Raw genomic sequence first — 18752 nt, forward strand, 5'->3', positions numbered from 1 at the left:
ACACTAAGACGTCATGGTTTGAAATCATGCATGGCACGGAAGGTTCCCCTGCTTAAACCAGCACATGTCAAGGCCCGTCTTAAGTTTGCCAATGACCATTTGGATGATCCAGAGGAGTCATGGGAGAAAGTCATGTGGTCAGATGAGACCAAAATAGAACTTTTTGGTCATAATTCCACTAACCGTGTTTGGAGGAAGAAGAATGATGAGTACCATCCCAAGAACACCATCCCTACTGTGAAGCATGGGGGTGGTAGCATCATGCTTTGGGGGTGTTTTTCTGCACATGGGACAGGGTGACTGCACTGTATTAAGGAGAGGATGACCGGGGCCATGTATTGCGAGATTTTGGGCAACAACCTCCTTCCCTCAGAAAAAAATCATAAATTGTGATTTCTGGAATTTTTTTTTTGATTATGTCTCTCACAGTGGACATGCACCTACGATGACAATTTCAGACCCCTCCATGATTTCCAAGTGGGAGAACTTGCAAAATAGCAGGGTGTTCAAATACTTATTTTCCTCACTGTATATATATATATATATAGATAGATAGCTATATATATATATATATATATATATATATATATATATATATTAGGGATCTATTATACATTTCTTTCTGTACCTAGGGTATATTTCTCTTGTAGGCAGCTCTATAACCCAAGAAAATATTGGTTACAATTGCTTCCTTCTTTAAAATATGTCCCTAGCTGTCATGCCCATACTTAAAAAAAAATTGTGCCATTCACCTGGAACAAGTATAGTAATATTATTAAAAATTCAATTATTTTCAACTTCTGTCATTCGTTTACTACATGCGTCCAACAATCTGAATAAGAAGTACTAAATACAGGCAAAGCAAGACAAGCAGCATTTTCAAAAGGTCAACAATTGTGGCTTACATATTTCTCCTATGAGAGGTATAACAGTAGAGAAGAGGCTCCAAAAAAATGGAGGAAAAAAGAACAGCTTGCACAAAATATCTGCCAAGACCTTCCAGGGTTATGTTGCTCAAAGAAAGACTCCACATGTTAGCGAAGTTGCCCGAGTTACACTGCCAGGCATATCATGACTTAAAGGGAATCTACAAAAAAAAAAAAAACTCGATGTCTATTTAGGAGACCGCACCTGATGAGTGAAGTCTGGCAGTCCTGGAACAGATCTCCATCCCACGCTTCGAAGGTCTATAGACACGCAGGTCAGAACCTGCTTCCATAGCTGCTCAGCAGTAGTTAAATCAATTTCGTCAAACCAGGACCCAGCGGAGTTCTGTCTTCTGGAAGAGAGAAAATGCAGTGATGAGCATGAGCAGAAATGGTTTGTTTCAAGCGCCACTTCTGTCAAATCCCCTCAGCTAGAGCTGTCATTACCTGAAACATTAGCAGTGTGAAGAGGAGAAAAAAAAAGACCAGGCACAACACTGCACTTGCTTGGCAAGTTAAATTAAAAGGCGTTTATCAGCACAGCAAGCTCAGAGAGCACCAATTATTAGCATAAATCTATGACCCAGTAACCAAAAGTGTCTGATGAAAGTCTCTGTGCACGGTCTTACTAGAATTAGTAGAACTAAAATAAAAAATAAAAAGACATTGCATGGTGTCATGGTATGTAAAGACAGAAGGTTTTTTATCTTAATGCATTCTATGGCAGCCCCCCTCTGCCCCCTATAACTTACTAAAACACATCTCTGTCCAGCGATGTCAACGAGTGTCTCAGCCGTCCGGGACGCTCCCTCCTGATTGGCTGAGACACAGCAGTGGCGCCATTGGCTCCCGCTGCTGTCAAAGTTAGTTAGCCAATCAGGAGAGAAAGGGTTGTGGCAAAACCGCAGCTCCATGTCTGAATGGACACACAGAGCTGCAACTAAGCTTGGGTGGAGGGGCCAAGAGCGCAGAAGAGGCACCTGATAAGAGTGAGGATCTGGGCTGCTCTGTGCAAATCCACTGCAACAGACCAGGTATGTTCTTTTTTTTTTATAGAAATTAAATTAGGCTTTACAATCACTTTTAGGAGTGGTCAAAGAGGCATTATACCAGGATGGTTTTACAGTAATGCCTAGTACAGGTCTCAAAATTTCAAGTCCTGAGCTACTAGCCAGGCCTCAAGGGTTACTCGCAACCAGTTGCCCCATCTAAGTACTGATAAAAATCGCTGATCGCCTCCATTACTAGTAAAAAAAAAATATTAAGAAAAATGCCACAAAACTATCCCCTATTTTGAAAACGCTATAACTTTTGCGTAAACCAATCAATAAACGCTTATTGCGTTTTTTTTTTACGAAAAATATGTAGACGAATACGTATCGGCCTAAACCGAGGAAAAAAATAGTTTTTTTATATATTTTTGGGCGATATTATAGCAAAAAGTAAAGAATATAATTTTTTTTTCAAAATTGGGGCTCTATTTTTGTTTATAGCACAAAAACTAAAAACCGCAGAGGTGATCAAATACCACCAAAAGAAAGCTCTATTTGTGGGAAAAAAAGGTTGCCAATTTTGTTTGGGAGCCACGTCACACGACCGCACAATTGTCAGTTAAAGCGACGCAGTGCCAAATCGCAAATAGTGGCCTGGTCTTTGACCAGCAATATGGTCCGGGGGTTAAGTTGTTAAAAGGTATCAGTCAGAAGAAGGGTAGAAAAGAATTTCCAAGGCATTACATATGCCATGGAACACATTGACAGTCATCGAGTTGAGAAAATATGGCATAACAGTGACATTACCAAGAACTGGATGTCCTTCCAAAATTGATCAAAAGTCAAGAATAAAACTGGTCAGGGAAGCTGCCAAGAAGCCTACAGCAACATTAAAAGAACTGCAGGAATACATGGCAAGTACTAGCTATGTGATAAAAATCTCCCGTATTCTTTATATGTCTGGGCTATGGGGTAGAGTGGCAAGACTGAAGCCTTATCTTACAAAGAAAAACATCCAAGACCGGCTAAATTTTGCAAAACGCATGTAGGAAAAAAAAGTGTTGTGGTCTGAGGAAACCAAGGTTGAACTTTTTGGCTATAATTCCAAAAACACTGCACATCACCAAATGAACACCATACCCACAGTGACGCATGGTGTTGGCAGCATCATGCTTTGGGGCCATTTTTCTTCAGTTGGAACTAGTCAAGGTAGAGGGAATTATGAACAGTTCCAAATACCAGTCAATGTTGGCACAAAACCTTCAGGTGTCTGCTAGAAAGCTGAAAATGAAAAGGAACTTCATCTTTCCAGGATAAAAAAGACCCAAAGCATACATCCAAATCAACAAGGAATGGCTTCACCAGAAAAAGATTGAAAGTGTTTTTGCGAAGAAGAGTGAGCAAATATTGCCAAGTCAAGATGTGCAATACTGATAATTATGCTTCATTCACACGAGGCGGATCCGTTGCCGCGGAGTCCACCAGCTCAGCAGGCGATCTCTCCATGGATCTCCGCTGAGCCGGTGGATTACAGGTCCCTCTCTGCTCACTGAGCAGGGAGGGGCTTGTCGAGCGCCGCTGCTTGCTATGGAGAGACTGGAGGAAACCCGGAGGGCATGACCATTTTCATCAGATCTCAACCAATCCGATCCGCCAGGACGGATGGCAAACATATCGCCATACGTCTGATTTTAGCGAAAAGGACCGGATCGGATGTCAGCAGACATGGTCACCGCTGACATCTGTCGCTCCATAGACTTGCATGGAGCGCCCGTTCAGATCCGCCGGAAAACTGACAAGCGGACCTAAACAGTCCGCCCGTGTGAAAGACCCAAAAAGACTGAGTGCTGTCATAGACTCAAAAGGTGCTTCAACAAAGAATTAGTTTAAGGGTGTGCACACTTGTACAATCATATTATTATTTATTTTATTTTTACTTTCCTCCACCTAAAAGCTTTCAGTTTGTTGTTGTTCAACAGAGATGTACAGAGTATATGTCACATTAAAGGTGGAAAAAGTTGAAATGAGGCATCTCTGCCTCATTTTTTTACATCATAGAAACCTGACATTTTAACAGGGGTGTGTAGACTTTTTATATCCACTGTGGAGAGCAGGCCGAGTTTCAGCATAGCTAGAGAACTGACCACAGTGTGCTCTCCTGCTTGGAGTGGTCAGTTTTTAATAGGAAAGCAGGACTGTCAGGAACACCAGTGATATCACACAAAGGAAGAAATACAAAGAGAACAAGATACTTTCTCATACAAGTACATGGCACAGCAGGCACATATCAGGAATGTTACATTTTGGGGTAACAAACTCTTTAATCATTCATGGCATTGAATGTAATCGTTTACATTAAATTTAAATGGGTTAAATCTGAACTAAAGGCACTATACTAACCTCCTAACAGCCTGGGTCCTTTACCGGCATCTTCTCCCAAGGTGCAAATCTTCAGGCATCTCCATTGGCTGGTCCGGGACGACATAACACATGCGCATGCACCGGAGTCAGTTATCCCAGCACAGAGATGGAAGCTGAATTGCGCATGCATAGCTCAGTTTACATGCTGCAGAAGACTGCAAGCAGGCGGGTAGGTGTATTTTAATCACAGAAGAGACATTGCATGTCTGCAATTATAGCCTGCCTGCATGCAGTCTGTTGTAAAAAGCCTTTAGTTGCACTTTAAGGGTCTGTTCTATAATGAAGCTCTAGCTTTTAAAAGATGCTAATCTGAACAATCTACAGAATTTCTGTATGCAGAATGTGAGGCACTACCTAATAAGCAACAATTAAACTGCAGGCAGACATACACTGGCACTCTCTCTTGAGCTCCTCAAAAAACACTGTAAAGTTGATATCTTTTATGTAAAAGTGAAGACTCTCCAATATGATAAAATACAGTAGTGATCACCCAGCTAAAAAGCCTACATTAAGCATCTTGGGGTTTCCTTGGAAATGCTGTGTTTTTTGTCTTATATTTCGAAGGCTTACTCATTTGACAGCTGTCTTCCCGTATCATCTGACCTCATTCACACGCTGCTGAACCCAGTCATCTACATCCAGCATGGTTCCCTGTGCTGGAAATGACATGGGCTTACATCAAGGGAGGTTATAGCGCCAGTACGCATTCAGCCACTGTTTGTCAAGGGCTATGCCACACTGGCATTTTACCATGGTTTAAAGGAGAAAGGTGTAGAAACAAGACAAGAATAACAGAAATGCGATTCATTTTATGCTTCATTACCAGAGCATAACTGCATGCCAAAGGCTGTATACTACCAGTCATAATTTCAAAATATCGCTCATCCAGGATAAAAAAAAAAAATAGAGAAAACGTCTACAAGTACAGTAGTTTGGATCAAAATTTCCAGCTTACTGTGCAAATAAATTACCCTCACAGGTAAATGAGTAAGGAAATGCATCCGTTATGTAAAAGGATAACTCTTGCTTTTTAAAAATTTGATTTCAAACTTTATAAAAAGGGCCAAAACCACCATACTGCAACATGTTAACTAAATACCGTATTTATCGGCGTATACCGCGCACTTTTTTGCCCTGAAAATCAGGGCAAAATCGTGGGTGCGCCATATACGTCGATACCCGCGCCGAGTTTGAATACTGCGCCGGCATATACCGAGCGCAGTATACTCGTGTATAGTCGGGCAGGCTCGGCTCCTCTCGCGCTCACGTCCTGTACGTCCAGGACGTGAGCGCGAGAGGAGCCGAGCCTGCCCGACTATACACGAGTGTACTGCGCTCGGTATATGCCAGCGCAGTATTCAAACTCGGCGCGGGAAAGCGAGGAGGACGCAGAAGGACGACGGACCCGACGAAGAGGACACCCGAAGCTGCCGATGGACGCCGCGCAAGACACCAAAACTGTAAGTACAAAAATCTTTTTTCCACAGGAATGCGGGTCCACTTTAGGGGTGCGCGCTATACGCCGGAGCGCGCAATACTCCGATAAATACGGTAACATGTAACAACAAAGTCATTTTATAAGCCAGAGGCTGATCTGTATTAAAGTAGAACTATAGGCACAAGTTTTATTTTGGATAGAGTAAGGGAGGGTTATAACCTGTCAGATTTATTTTTCGCCATCTGTGTCTCTTGCAGAGATTTCCCTTCACTTCCTGTCCCATCACCAAACAGGAAGTGAGAGGAAATTTTTGCAAACTAAAGCGGTGTTCCGGACAGCTGCTGGCTTTTAATAGGACACTTACCTGTCCTGGAGTCCCTTGATTCCTGCACCGCAGCTGATGTTTCCATTGGCTGCTGCCACCGCCATTGCGGGTAAGGGAACCCCGGCAGTGTAGCCTTTCGGCTTCACGCCGGGAACCCTACAGCACATGTGCGAGTCCCCGCTCCTCTTTCCTTTTGGCCCGGCGAGGAGGAGGGAGCCCCGAGGTGACATCACGAGCCGCGGCCCGGACATGGGAAAGGATACCTGTCAAAGACCGGTATCCTGCCCCCCGAAAGGTGCCAATTGTGGCACCGGAGGGGTGGATAAATCAGATGAGCGGAAGTTCCACTTTAGGGTGGAACTTAGCTTTAAGGGAATTCCTTGGGGACACTCAGGTCACCAGAACTAGTGTTCCCATTATAAGATTTTTCCCTCCATTAGCTTTCTGGGGACAACCCAAAATGTGGGATTTTTTTTTTCCACTTTTACTTTCAATAATGGTAAACAGGACAAACAGGGGGGAATCTCCATAAACGGGGACACAGACTGCAGTAAAAACTGACAAGCGTTCTATTCCCATGCCACTCAATCCAAATCTAAAAAAAAGTTTTGCCTTTAGTTATACTTTAAATTGTCAGGCTTTGAATTGGTCAGATCTGCTATGCATAGTGTTTTTTTCAAAAAAAAAGAGATTTTTAATACAGCTTACCTGTAAAATCTTTTTCTTGGAGTACATCACGGGACACAGAGCGGCATTCATTACTATATGGGTTATATGGAGTACCTTCAGGTGTTGACACTGGCAATCTCAAACAGGAAATGCCCCTCCCTATATAACCCCCTCCCATAGGAGGAGTACCTCAGTTTTGTAGCAAGCAGTATGCCTCCCAAAATGGTCCCCAAAGAGGGGTGGGAGCTCTGTGTCCCGTGATGTACTCCAAGAAAAAGATTTTACAGGTAAGCTGTATTAAAAATCTCTTTTTCTTTATCGTTACATCACGGGACACAGAGCGGCATTCATTACTATATGGGATGTCCCAAAGCAATGCTTACAATGAGGGGAGGGAGAACATCTCCAAGACAAAAGGATTTAATTTAGAGATATACTCAAATCATAATAAATCCAACTTAGTTGAGAAAAATAATTTTAAATTTTAAATTTAACTCAAAAAAAGAGGAGCCCCCGGCATCCGAGGGTCTCAAACTGCAGCCTGCAGCACTGCCTGCCCAAAGGCTGTATCAGACTTCCTTCTTACGTCCAACTGGTAGAATTTTGTAAACGTGTGGACAGAAGACCAGGTTGCCGCCTTGCAAACTTGAGCCATAGAGATCTGGTGATGTGCTGCCCAGGAGGCGCCCATGGCCCTAGTAGAATGAGCCTTTAATGATACTGGAGGAGGCAACCCCTTCAAGCCATAGGCCTGAGTGATTAACTGCTTAATCCACCTAGAGATGGTGGACTTTGCAGCTGCCTGCCCTTTCTTGGGCCCATCCGGTAAAATGAACAACACATCCATTTTCCGGATCTTCTCTGTAGCTTTAAGATAGGCCTTCATGGCCCTGACAATATCCAAGGTATGCAGCAACCCTTCCTTTCTGGAAGTAGGTTTAGGGAAGAAGGATGGTAATACCAAATCCTGGTTTAGATGAAAACTGGATATAACCTTCGGTAGGAAGGAAGGATGAGGGCGGAGAACGACCTTGTCCTTATGAAAAATAAGATATGGTTCCTTACAGGATAAGGCCGCCAGTTCCGATACTCTTCTTGCGGAAACTATGGCGACCAAAAATACTAACTTCCTTGTCAGTAAAACCAAAGGAATTTCAGCCAACGGCTCAAACGGTTGTTTCTGCAAACTTGACAGAACAAGATTTAAATCCCACGGACAAAGCGGGGATTTAACTGGAGGTTTAATACGTAAGACCCCTTGAAGGAAGGTCTTAACCAGCGAGTGGGTGGCCAGCGGCCGCTGAAACCACACTGACAGAGCTGAAATCTGTCCTTTGATTGTGCTTAATGCCAATCCCTTATCCACTCCTAGCTGGAGAAAACTTAAAACTCTATCGATGGTAAACTTGCGAGAAAGCCATAGCTTGGACTCACACCAGCCTACATAGGCCTTCCAGACCCTGTAATAAATGAAAAGATTTGGCTCATGTATGGAGGCATGAAGTTGCCAACATCCCTGTATCAAATGAAAAAAATGGATACCTCTAAGAGAGGTGGGATTTTTCGGGCAACCAAAAAGCAATTGTGACAACTAGGTCATAAAAGTATAAATTTTTAATACATTAATTCAAAACATGAACATTTCATAATGACAACATTATTTAAAAAAATGAAAAAAAAAATTCCTAGATTGAAAAAATTGTTACTGCTAGGCCCTGTAATAAATCACCCTAGAGACCGGTTTCCTGGCTCTGATTAGGGTAGAGATTACCTTCTGAGACAGACCTCTACCCCTGAGAATCAGGGATTCAGCTTCCAGGCCGTCAAATTTAGATGCCGTAAGGCAGGGTGGAGGATTGGACCTTGCGATAGCAGGTCTGGCCGTAGAGGAAGAGTCCAAGGGTCTCCTACTACCATCTTTAGGATTAGTGAGTACCATGCCCTTCTGGGCCATGCTGGAGCTACCAGAATGACTGGTATGTGCTCCACCCTGATCCTGCGCAGCAGGCGGGGTAGTAACTGGAGCGGGGGAAAAGCATAAAGAAGTTTGAACTGATGCCAAGGGCAAACCAGCGCATCGGTTCTGCAGGCCATCGGATCCCTTGAGCGGGATATGAACCTGTCTAGCTTCTTGTTGAGTCTCGATGCCATGACATCCACGTCCGGCACTCCCCATCTTTGGCAGAGTGCTTGAAAGATTTGTGGATGCAGAGACCATTCCCCCGGCAATAGAGTCTGGCGGCTTAAGAAGTCTGCCTGAAAGTTGTCCACTCCTGGAATGAATATTGCCGATATGCAGGGCACATGAACCTCTGCCCATAGGAGAATCAAGCTCACCTCTCTCTGAGCGGCTTGACTCCTGGTTCCCCCTTGGTGATTTATGTATGCCACAGCCGTGGCATTGTCTGATTGAATTCTCACCGGGAACCCCTGTAATTTTGACGTCCAAGCCCTGAGGGCTAGTCGAGCAGCTCTGAGCTCCAAGATGTTGATGGGCAACTGCCTCTCTGGCTTTGCCCAAGTACCTTGGTGAGTGCAACCATCCAAAATTGCTCCCCAGCCCGTCCGCCTGGCGTCTGTGGTCACTATCTTCCAAGCCACTGGGCTGAAAGACTTCCCCTTCAGTAGATTCTGAGGGTCTAACCACCAACACAGACTTTGTCGGACTCTTGATGAGAGCGGCAACGGGATATCCAAGGCCTGTGGCCTTCTGCTCCCTGCTGACAGGATGGCTGCCTGCAGGATGCGAGTGTGGCTCTGGGCGTACGGCACCGCCTCGAATGTGGCCACCATCTTGCCTAGTAACCTCATACATAGGCGAATAGTCGGTTCCTTCTTGCTTAGAACCAGTAGGATTAATTCCTTGATGGCTTTGACCTTCATCAGAGGTAGACCCCTTGGATCCTTAGCTTGGCTAGGATTGGAGCTAGGACCTTCGTGAACACCCGGGGGGCCGTAGCCAACCCGAAGGGAAGCGCCACGAATTGGAAATGACGCGAAGCCACCATAAAGCGTAGATATCTTTGATGTGGCTGAAAAATTGGAACATGAAGGTAGGCATCCTTTATGTCTATGGACGCCATGAAGTCGTCCTTTTGGAGTGTGGCAGCCGCTGACCGCACGGACTCCATCCGAAATGAGCGGATCTTTAGGTAAGTATTTACCATCTTTAGGTCCAAAATTGGCCTGACATCTCCATTGGACTTTGGGATGATGAATAGGTTGGAGTAGAAACCCAGCCCCTGTTCCAGGACTGGTACCTCTACTATTACTTCTTGGGAAAGTAGATGATTTAATGCCGACATTAATGCGGCTCCCTTCTCCGGATCGTTTGGAATCCTCGACTCCTGGAAATGAGGAGGAGGAAACCTTAGGAAGTCTAGTTTGTAGCCCGTAGCCACGGAAGACCGTACCCACTTGTCGGGAATGCTTGCTTCCCAAACCTCTGAAAAGAGTCGCAGCCTTCCCCCCACCTTCGTGGGTGGGGGCGCTCCTTCATAAGGTCGACTTGGGGGCTGGTTTTGCTGGTTTGCGAAACCACCGCTTTCTGCCTCTAGCAGCCTGTCCCTGCGACTTGCTGTTGAAGTTGAAGTTTGCTTTTGCAGGAGGCCGTCGATACTGTTTGGCATTAGAGGGCCCCTGCCCAGGGGAGCACTGTCGTTTAAACGCAGGCCCCTGAAACTTCTTCTTTGTTGGCAAGAGAGTACTTTTGCCGTTTGAAATGGTCTGAATGTATTTATCTAGGTCTTCTCCGAAGAGTCGTCCTCCATGGAAGGGGAACCCTACCAGGAGCTTCTTGCATGGGGGCTCGGCCTCCCAGCTTTTTAACCATAAGAGTCTTCTCATATGGATAAGGGATAACGATAAACGTGACGCTTGCTGGATAGAATCCTTAATTGCGTCTACCGTAAAGCATATGGCCCTAGGGACATCCGAAAATTCTTCTGCCTGCTGGGCAGGAATAAGTTTAAGCATCTGCTTAATTTGATCCGATAATGCTTGAGCAACCCCAATCGCAGCCACAGCTGGCTGCACTACTGCCCCTGCAGTAGTGAAGGAGTTCTTAAGTAGTGCTTCCAAGCGTTTATCAACTGGATCCTTGAACACCTGTATGTTTTCAACAGGGCATGTTAACGATTTGTTAACACATGAGATGGCTGCGTCCACCGCAGGAGTAGCCCATCTCTTGGAAAATTTATCTTCCATAGGATATAATGCAGAGAATCTTTTAGGTGGTAAAAAGATTCTATCTGGCTTGGTCCAGTCTTGGAACATAACTTCCTCTAGCAGAGGATGGATCGGAAACACTGCATTGCTTTGAGGCGCCCTTAGTGAGCCCAAAGCTGAAACCGTCGATACTTGGAGATCTGGTACCGGCAAGTTGAATGCACTATGGACCAAGTCCGTTAAGGCTTGAATCCACCAGCTCTCCCTTTGGGAGACTGCTCCAGACTCCTCTGTATCCTGGTCTTCGATCCCCGAACCTGCTTGGTCCTTGTCCAAGAGGTCGTCCAATTCCCCTGAGGAAAGGACCTCCTCTTCCGAGGGTCCACGCTCGGGCGACGGAGACCTAATCCGCTTACTGCCCCGCATAGCTGTGGCTATCATTTTTCCCATTCTTTTCTCCATCTCTTTTAAAGAGGTGAGTAATACCTCGTCCGTGACCATCTTAGGGTTGGACTGACCCGCGCCAGCTCCAGCCCCAGATCCCGATGGCCCCAAGGCTCCTTCTGGGGAAAGCAGCGGCATAACCTTGTCCGAGACCTCAGACTCTCTGGGGGAATCCCCACCTCTTGTACCCTCTGACCCGGATGCCATGGTACAATACCGAGGTACACCTGCTAGCTTATTGGTACTTGGAACTATAAATAGTTAATTGTCCAAACACCTGTTTGGGGGATAAAAAATGCCTCCTCTCCCCTAGATGATCTTTTTTTTTTTTTTTTTTTTTTCGTTTTTCAAATCCAGGAAAGAAAAAGCACTTTGTCCCCCTAAGTAGTATTGCCAAAGAAAAACTATTGAGATGGAAAAGAACAGCCTATTTCTAGGCTTGAAAACAGTCTTCTGAAGACTGTAATATCTTTTGTGGCCACTGTGTGTCCTCGGCGCCCCGTGCTGCCGCTCTGGTCTTTCCCTCCTCAGTTCCAATCTTAGAATGAGCTGCTGGAACGAAAAAGGAAGGGCCGCCCCTTCCTTAAGCAGCTGACCCGCCCTTCCCCCCTCAGCTCAACGGCGCGAATTGCGCCTATAACACGGGGATGCGCGCGCGTCCGCCGACAGGGGGGGGGGGGGGTTGGGGGGAAGGGAGCCTCTCCACGAGGAGGTCAGCGTCTGCCTGCTTTGCAGGCTCTGAGGAGGAAGAACCGATGGAGCACCGCCTGGAGGCTTGCAGGTAAGCACAGCTCTCTGAACACACACATATCATACACACAGGCCCCACTCAATGCTTTTCCAACACTACAAGGGAGGTCACTTCTTATGGGGAATAATACACATAGAGCCATCCTATCATTAAAGATATGTGACTAGTTTGCCAGATGCAGCGCATAACTTTAGGCATGTCCCCTGTGACCCCCCAGAAAAAACCTGCTAAGAACCAAGTTCCGCAAGTTTTCCCCTCACTTACCTGCTCCATGCCGCAGGACTTTGCCAAGCAAGAGGCCCAATCTTCCCCCATCTCCGTGGGGCTGTCTAGACCTTCAGGCCCTGGGTTCCTATGAAGGATCCACTGTCCTGGGCCCATATAGCACCCTGGCAACAGAAACATTAGGCCCCCAAAGGTTTCTAAGTTCTGGGCCCAGGGTCCAGCTCTCTAAAAAGAAAAGCATTATGGGCTATACCCCAAGGGTTTGGGGTCCGGTTACTGACCACTTTAGCACTGAGGCCTTTGGACAGAACCGGTTAGCTCACCTAATCCCAAGGATGCGGAGGCAAGCTAAACCATGACCAACACCTAAGACACTGGCGTAAAAACTGAGGTACTCCTCCTATGGGAGGGGGTTATATAGGGAGGGGCATTTCCTGTTTGAGATTGCCAGTGTCAACACCTGAAGGTACTCCATATAGTAATGAATGCCGCTCTGTGTCCCGTGATGTGTAACGATAAAGAAAAAAATCTTTTTTTTGTAGTCTTTAGTAGTAGTCTTCTGTAGTATTTAGTATAATTACATCAATTGTAGCACCATTTCCTTTGAAAAGAGGAAAGGATATTGTAGTAAAATCAGTTGAAAGGTGGGGGGAATAATTATTTGATCCCATGCAGATTTTGTAAGTTTGCCCACTTACAAAAAAATTAAGGGTCCATAATTGTTATCATAGGTGTATTTTAAATGATAGTAACAGAATATTAACCAAAAATCCAGAAAAAACACAATACAAAGGTTATGAATTGTGTTGCAGTTCAGTGAGTAAAATAACTATTTGATCACTGTGCAAAACATGGCTTGGTGGAGAAACCCTTGTTGGCAAACACAGAGGTAAGACATTTCTTGTAGTTGGTTACCAGGTTTGCACACATCTCATGTGGGAATTTGGTTCACTCTTCTTTACAGATCTTCTCTAAATCCTTAACCACTTCCAGACCGCTGTACGACTATATACTGCCTAACTTTAAAGATAGATATCTCGGTAACGGCAGCAGCCGCTGCCACAACCGAGGTATCTATCTTTAGTGTCAGCGGTCCGGTACATGATAACGGCGGTCTCCGCGGCGGATTCGCCGCGAGATCGCCGTTATCGGCGGCGGGAGAGGGTCTCCCGCGCCCTCCGACGCTTACCGGAGCCGTCGGTAGCGGCGGAGGAGATCGCGACCGTTCGGCAGCTGTGCGGGGTTGCGAGTGAAGGAAAAATCTCCTTCACCCGTCCCCATAGCTTTGCTGGGCGGAAGTGACGTCAAAACGTCAGTCCCGCCCAGCCTCTTAAAGAAACATTTTTTTTTTGTCATTTGAAAAAATGACATTTTCAAATTTTTTTTTTTTTTTTTGCATTTAAACCTAAATATGAGATCTGAGGTCTTTTTGACCCCAGATCTCATATTTAAGAGGACCTGTCATGCTTTTTTCTATTACAAGGGATGTTTACATTCCTTGTAATAGGAATAAAAGTGATAATTTTATTTTTTATTTTTTTTCCAGTGTAAAAAATAATAAAATAAATAAAAATAAATAAGAAAAGAAAAAAAAAAATTTAAAGCGTCCCGACGAGCTCGTGCGCAGAAGCGAACGCATACGCGAGTAGCGCCCGCATATGAAAACGGTGTTCAAACGACACAAGTGAGGTATCGCCGCGATCGTTAGAGCGAGAGCAATAATTATAGCCCTAGACCTACTCTGCAACTCAAAAAATGCAACCTATAGAATTTTTTAAACGTCGCCTATCAAGATTTTTAAGGGTATAAGTTTGACGCCATGCCACGAGCGGGCGCAATTTGTAAGCGTGACATGTTGGGTACCATTTTACTCGGCGTAACATTATCTTTCACAATATATAAAAAAATTGGGCCAAATTTATTGTTGTCTTATTTTTTAATTCACAAAAGTGTTTTTTTTCCCAAAAAAGTGCGCTTGTAGGACCGCTGCGCAAATATGGTGTGACAAAAAGTATTGCAATGATCGCCATTTTATTCTCTAGGGTATTAGAAAAAAATATATATAATGTTTGTGGGTTTTAAGTAATTTTCTAGCAAAAAAAACTGTTTTAGTCTTGTAAACACCAAATCTGAAAAACACCCAAAGTAGAGAAGTGGTTAAGGTTTCTTGCCTGTATCTTGGAAACTTGAACTTTCAGCTCCCTCCATACATTTTTTATTTGATGAAGGTATGGAGACTGGCTAGGCCACTTGCTAACCTTAATGTGCTTCTTCTTGAGCCACTATTTTGTTGCCTTGGCAGTATGTTTGGGGTCATTGTCATGCTGGTAGACCCATCCACGACCCATCTTCAGTGTTCTGGCAGAGGGAAGAAGGCTCTCAGCCAAGGTTTTACAATACATGGCCCTGTCTATTTGCCCCCTCAATGTAGCAATGTCAGCCTGAACGTTTAGCAAAGAAAAAGCCCCAAAGCATGTTTCCACCTCCGTGCTTGACTGTAGGGATGGTGTTCTTGGGGTCATAGTCAGCAGCATTTTTCTTCCTCCAAACACAGCGAGTCAAGGTAATGCCAAAGAGCTCAATTTTGGTCTCATCTGACCACAGCACTTTTCTCCCAATCCTTCTTTGAATCATTTAGATAGATGGTAATTTTCCATTTCTTCCATTTGCGAATATGCTCTCCAACGGTTGTCTCCTTTTCACCAAGCTTCTTGGTGATGGCCTTGTAGACCATTCCAGCCTTGTGCAGGTCTACAATCTTGTCCCTGATGTCCTTCGACAGCTCTTTGGTCTTGCCCATGATGGTGAATTTGAATGGAAGAAAGATTATTGTGGACAGGTGTCTTTTATACACACAAGTTGTTGCTAGGAGCACCTTCTAATCTAATCTTTGTAGCAAGTCTGTAGGAGCCAGAATGGTTTGTTGGTAGGGGGATCAAATATTTATTTTGCTCACTGAAATGCAACTCAATTTATAACATTTGCATTGTTTTTTTTTTCTAGATTTTTGGTTGATAGTCTGTCTCTATCGTTTAGCCCTTCCGCTGCCAGGTCTTTACGGTGTACGGACCTACAGCATTGCTCCCAGCTGGCTTATTCCTCCTTCTGCTATAAGCTCACGGTCAAACCAGATCCCCTGCAGCTACCTTTGAGAAGCCAGCTTTCCTCCTCTGCCACGCCCACCGGCTTCAGGGGCTTAGTGTGATTCACTCTATGTCCACCCCACTTCGATCACCCCCCACAATGGCCCCCACCACACAGACTCTTTATTCATTCATTCATTCATTCATTCAAGTAAGGTCCCTTTCACATGGAGCAGACTCACATGGAGCATGCAGGTGACAGGTCCTTGTCTGCTCTGATGATGCAGACCAGACAGGGACACAGCCTGCTGTTCTCTATGGAACAATTGGATGAAAACAGACTGCCTATCCATTTCCATCCGATTCGATCTGCTAGACGGATGGGAAACGGGTCACCATTTATCTGTTTTTGGTGGACCAAATCAGATGCAGGTGGGTGTAAATGGATACATGTCCATTTACTTTATCCTCTCCATACAGAACCATTTGTGGTCCGATCAGGTCTGCCTGAAAAACAGACGGGTGGACCGGATGAGTCTGCTCGTGTGAAAGGGCCTAAGGCCTTGTTCACACAGGGAATATACAGCGTACACCACTGCAAGGCTGTGTTTACCTGTACAGGGATGCACAGGTGTTCTGTGCAACCCTGTGCAGGCAGTCCCATTGATGCAATTTGGGATATAGCAACTGTGCCAACAGAGCCGCTGCTCCCAATTTGACATCCATGTAGGTCCGGGTGCATGTCCCTGAGCTCAAACTGTCCGTGTTCGGGGGTCATGCAAACGTACAGATGCCAGATTGGAAGCAGTGGCTATGCCTGTGCAGCCGTTGCATCCCAACTGACATAAATGGGACAGGATGCACAGAACACCTGTGCAGGTAAGCATGGCCCTCCATGGGCATACACTTTAGTATGCCACATGTAAACAATGCTGTAGTAGCAATTTAGCAGGAATTTTGTACAATAAAGTTTTAGCTTTTGTATTTAGTACAAATTTTGCAGGAATTTTGTACATTTTGCCATGTATGTATCCACTAATGATTTTAGTGTGTTTTTAATAAGATTGCAATTTGATGAGCATTTGTGCAACTACTGCGGGGCCTAAAAAAATCAGTAGCACTTTTATCTAATAGGTCAGGTCATGTGCTTTCAGAAAATCTATGGTTTGAGGGGTCTTTTACAAATTATGAAAGCTGTAAAAGGGAAAAAAGTTAACCTTCAGCTTTTAAGAGAAACATTTTTTTATTTACGGTTTTGCACATCTTCAGTTTTCACTATTTCACAAAAGGGTGCAATTCAAAATGTACAAATTTGATATTTATTAACTCGATACAGTTTAACTTTTATATTTAGTAGGAATTAAGCAGGAATTTAGTAAATTTTGCCATGTATGAATACACCATTAAATGATTTTATCTGTAGCAAAAATATTGTTTTAATAAACATTTGTGCAAATATCTCAGGGCCTTAAAAATCATTAGCTCCTTTTTTTTTTTTATAACTACTGACCATGTGTTTTTCCAAAAATATATGGATTTGGGGGGTCTTTAAACTCTGAAAGCTGTAAGTGAAAAATGATAACCTACAGATTTTTAGAGAAATGTTTGCGTATGTCCGATTTTCCCCATTTCTCAGAAAGGCGCAATTTAAAAATTTACAAATATTTGTTATTTATTAACTCAATACATATTTAGCTTTTATATTTAGAAGAAATGTAGCAGGAATTTTGTAAAATGTTCTGTTTGTATCTGCCAATAATGATTTTAGTGCATTTTTAGTGCAAACATTGTTTTGTAAACATTTGCGCAAATATCGCAGAGCCTTAAAAATCAGTAGAACCTTCCTTTTATTCTACTGGTTATATGTTTTCAGAAAATATATGTTTTGGGAGGTCTTTTTAATAACGCTGAAAGTGAAAAATGAAAACCTCCAGATTTTTTATTTTGTGTACATTTAGTTTTCACTATTTTGCAAAAAATTACAAATATTAACTGAATACAAGTTACAGTAGGCCTTTATATTTAGCTAGACTTTTTTTTGTAAAATTTGCTGCGTTTTTATCTGCTAATCATCATTTTAGTGAATTAATAGCAAAAATATGGTTTTCATAAACATTTGCGCAAATATCATTGTGCCCTAAAAATATCAGTAGCACCTACAGAGTCCGCCTTCCCCCCGCTAGCTCAGTGGGAGATCAGTCCGCAGATCTCCGCTGAGCTAGCGGATGTCAAGCTCCTCTCTGCTCACTGAGCGGGGAGGGGCTTGTGCAGCGCCGCTGATTCCTATGGAGCGATCTGATGAAAACGGACAGCATGTCCGTTTTCATCTGATCTCACCCGATCCGATATGGATGGATATGGACGTATCACCATACGTCTGATTATGGCGGATCGTATGTCAGCGGACATGTCTCCGCTGACATCCGACACTCCATAGGACTGCATGGAGCGGCCGTTCAGTTCCTAACCCTACAAAAATGTGCTGCCTTTTGCCAATGCACATGGGAGCCATTAACTCTTAATGGCTTCCCCACACATCTAGCAAATGTGTGTATGTATCGCAGTACCATGCATTTTGGTGGGACACAATTGGAAAAATCACGGCAGCATCCTTTTCGCGTTTTTCGGAGCATAGAGCAGCCTATTACAAAATGCAATGCACAGGAACACACAAAAAAGCGCTTGCGCTCAAACACACCTGATGTAAACGAGCCCTCAGACTAGTTTTCCCCGGGATTGTGAACAATTCGAAAAGGGTGCCTTAACTGAAAAAAAGTTGACACTGCTCTAAGCAACTATTCTGTAAGGTTTTTTTTTCTTTAGGATATTGAAGCGGATCAACAAGATGCAACAAAACAGATAGCGCTGATTCCACAGAGTAGATTCTGTCTTTTTTTACCTCCATGTTTGTATACAAAAGGCCACTACTCTAAAGGAGTGTACTGAGAGCGAGGTGGATTGCGTACACTACAAAGACTGTGTTGGGTAGCCCAAACCCATTTGAGAATAATATAGCAAGAGCTTTCGCTGCAATATTAACCCCCTCTTTAGTGCTGTCACAGAAGACTTACTGCTCCCGCCTGCTGCTGCCCTTGGTTTTCTGGGCTAAATGACACCCACAGTAATTAATTTGTACTTTCTGTGAACCCATGATGTCATGGATCCACTGCCAGATCTAAGAAGAGAGAAGAGGACCCAATATATATGGCTCAAAGAGAAGACAACTGGATCGTTGGAGTAAAAATATTTTTAAATGTACGAAGTATGGAAGAGCTTTGTGTCTTTATATTGGGGCTTTTAAAGTCGCAGGT

General features: G+C 44.1%; 1 protein-coding gene across 1 annotated transcript in view; it reads right to left on the reverse strand.

Moving 5' to 3' along the window:
• FAAP20 (FA core complex associated protein 20) overlaps positions 1 to 18752 on the reverse strand; it is a 56890-nt gene that overhangs the window by 27714 nt on the left and 10424 nt on the right. Inside the window, exon 3 of the mRNA XM_040325899.1 lies at positions 1132 to 1279. Within this exon, the coding sequence (XP_040181833.1) occupies positions 1132 to 1279 (148 nt within the window). The remainder of the gene's footprint in view (positions 1 to 1131; positions 1280 to 18752) is intronic.

This window comes from Rana temporaria, chromosome 10 (assembly GCF_905171775.1).
Source record: "Rana temporaria chromosome 10, aRanTem1.1, whole genome shotgun sequence".
Taxonomy (NCBI): domain Eukaryota; kingdom Metazoa; phylum Chordata; class Amphibia; order Anura; family Ranidae; genus Rana; species Rana temporaria.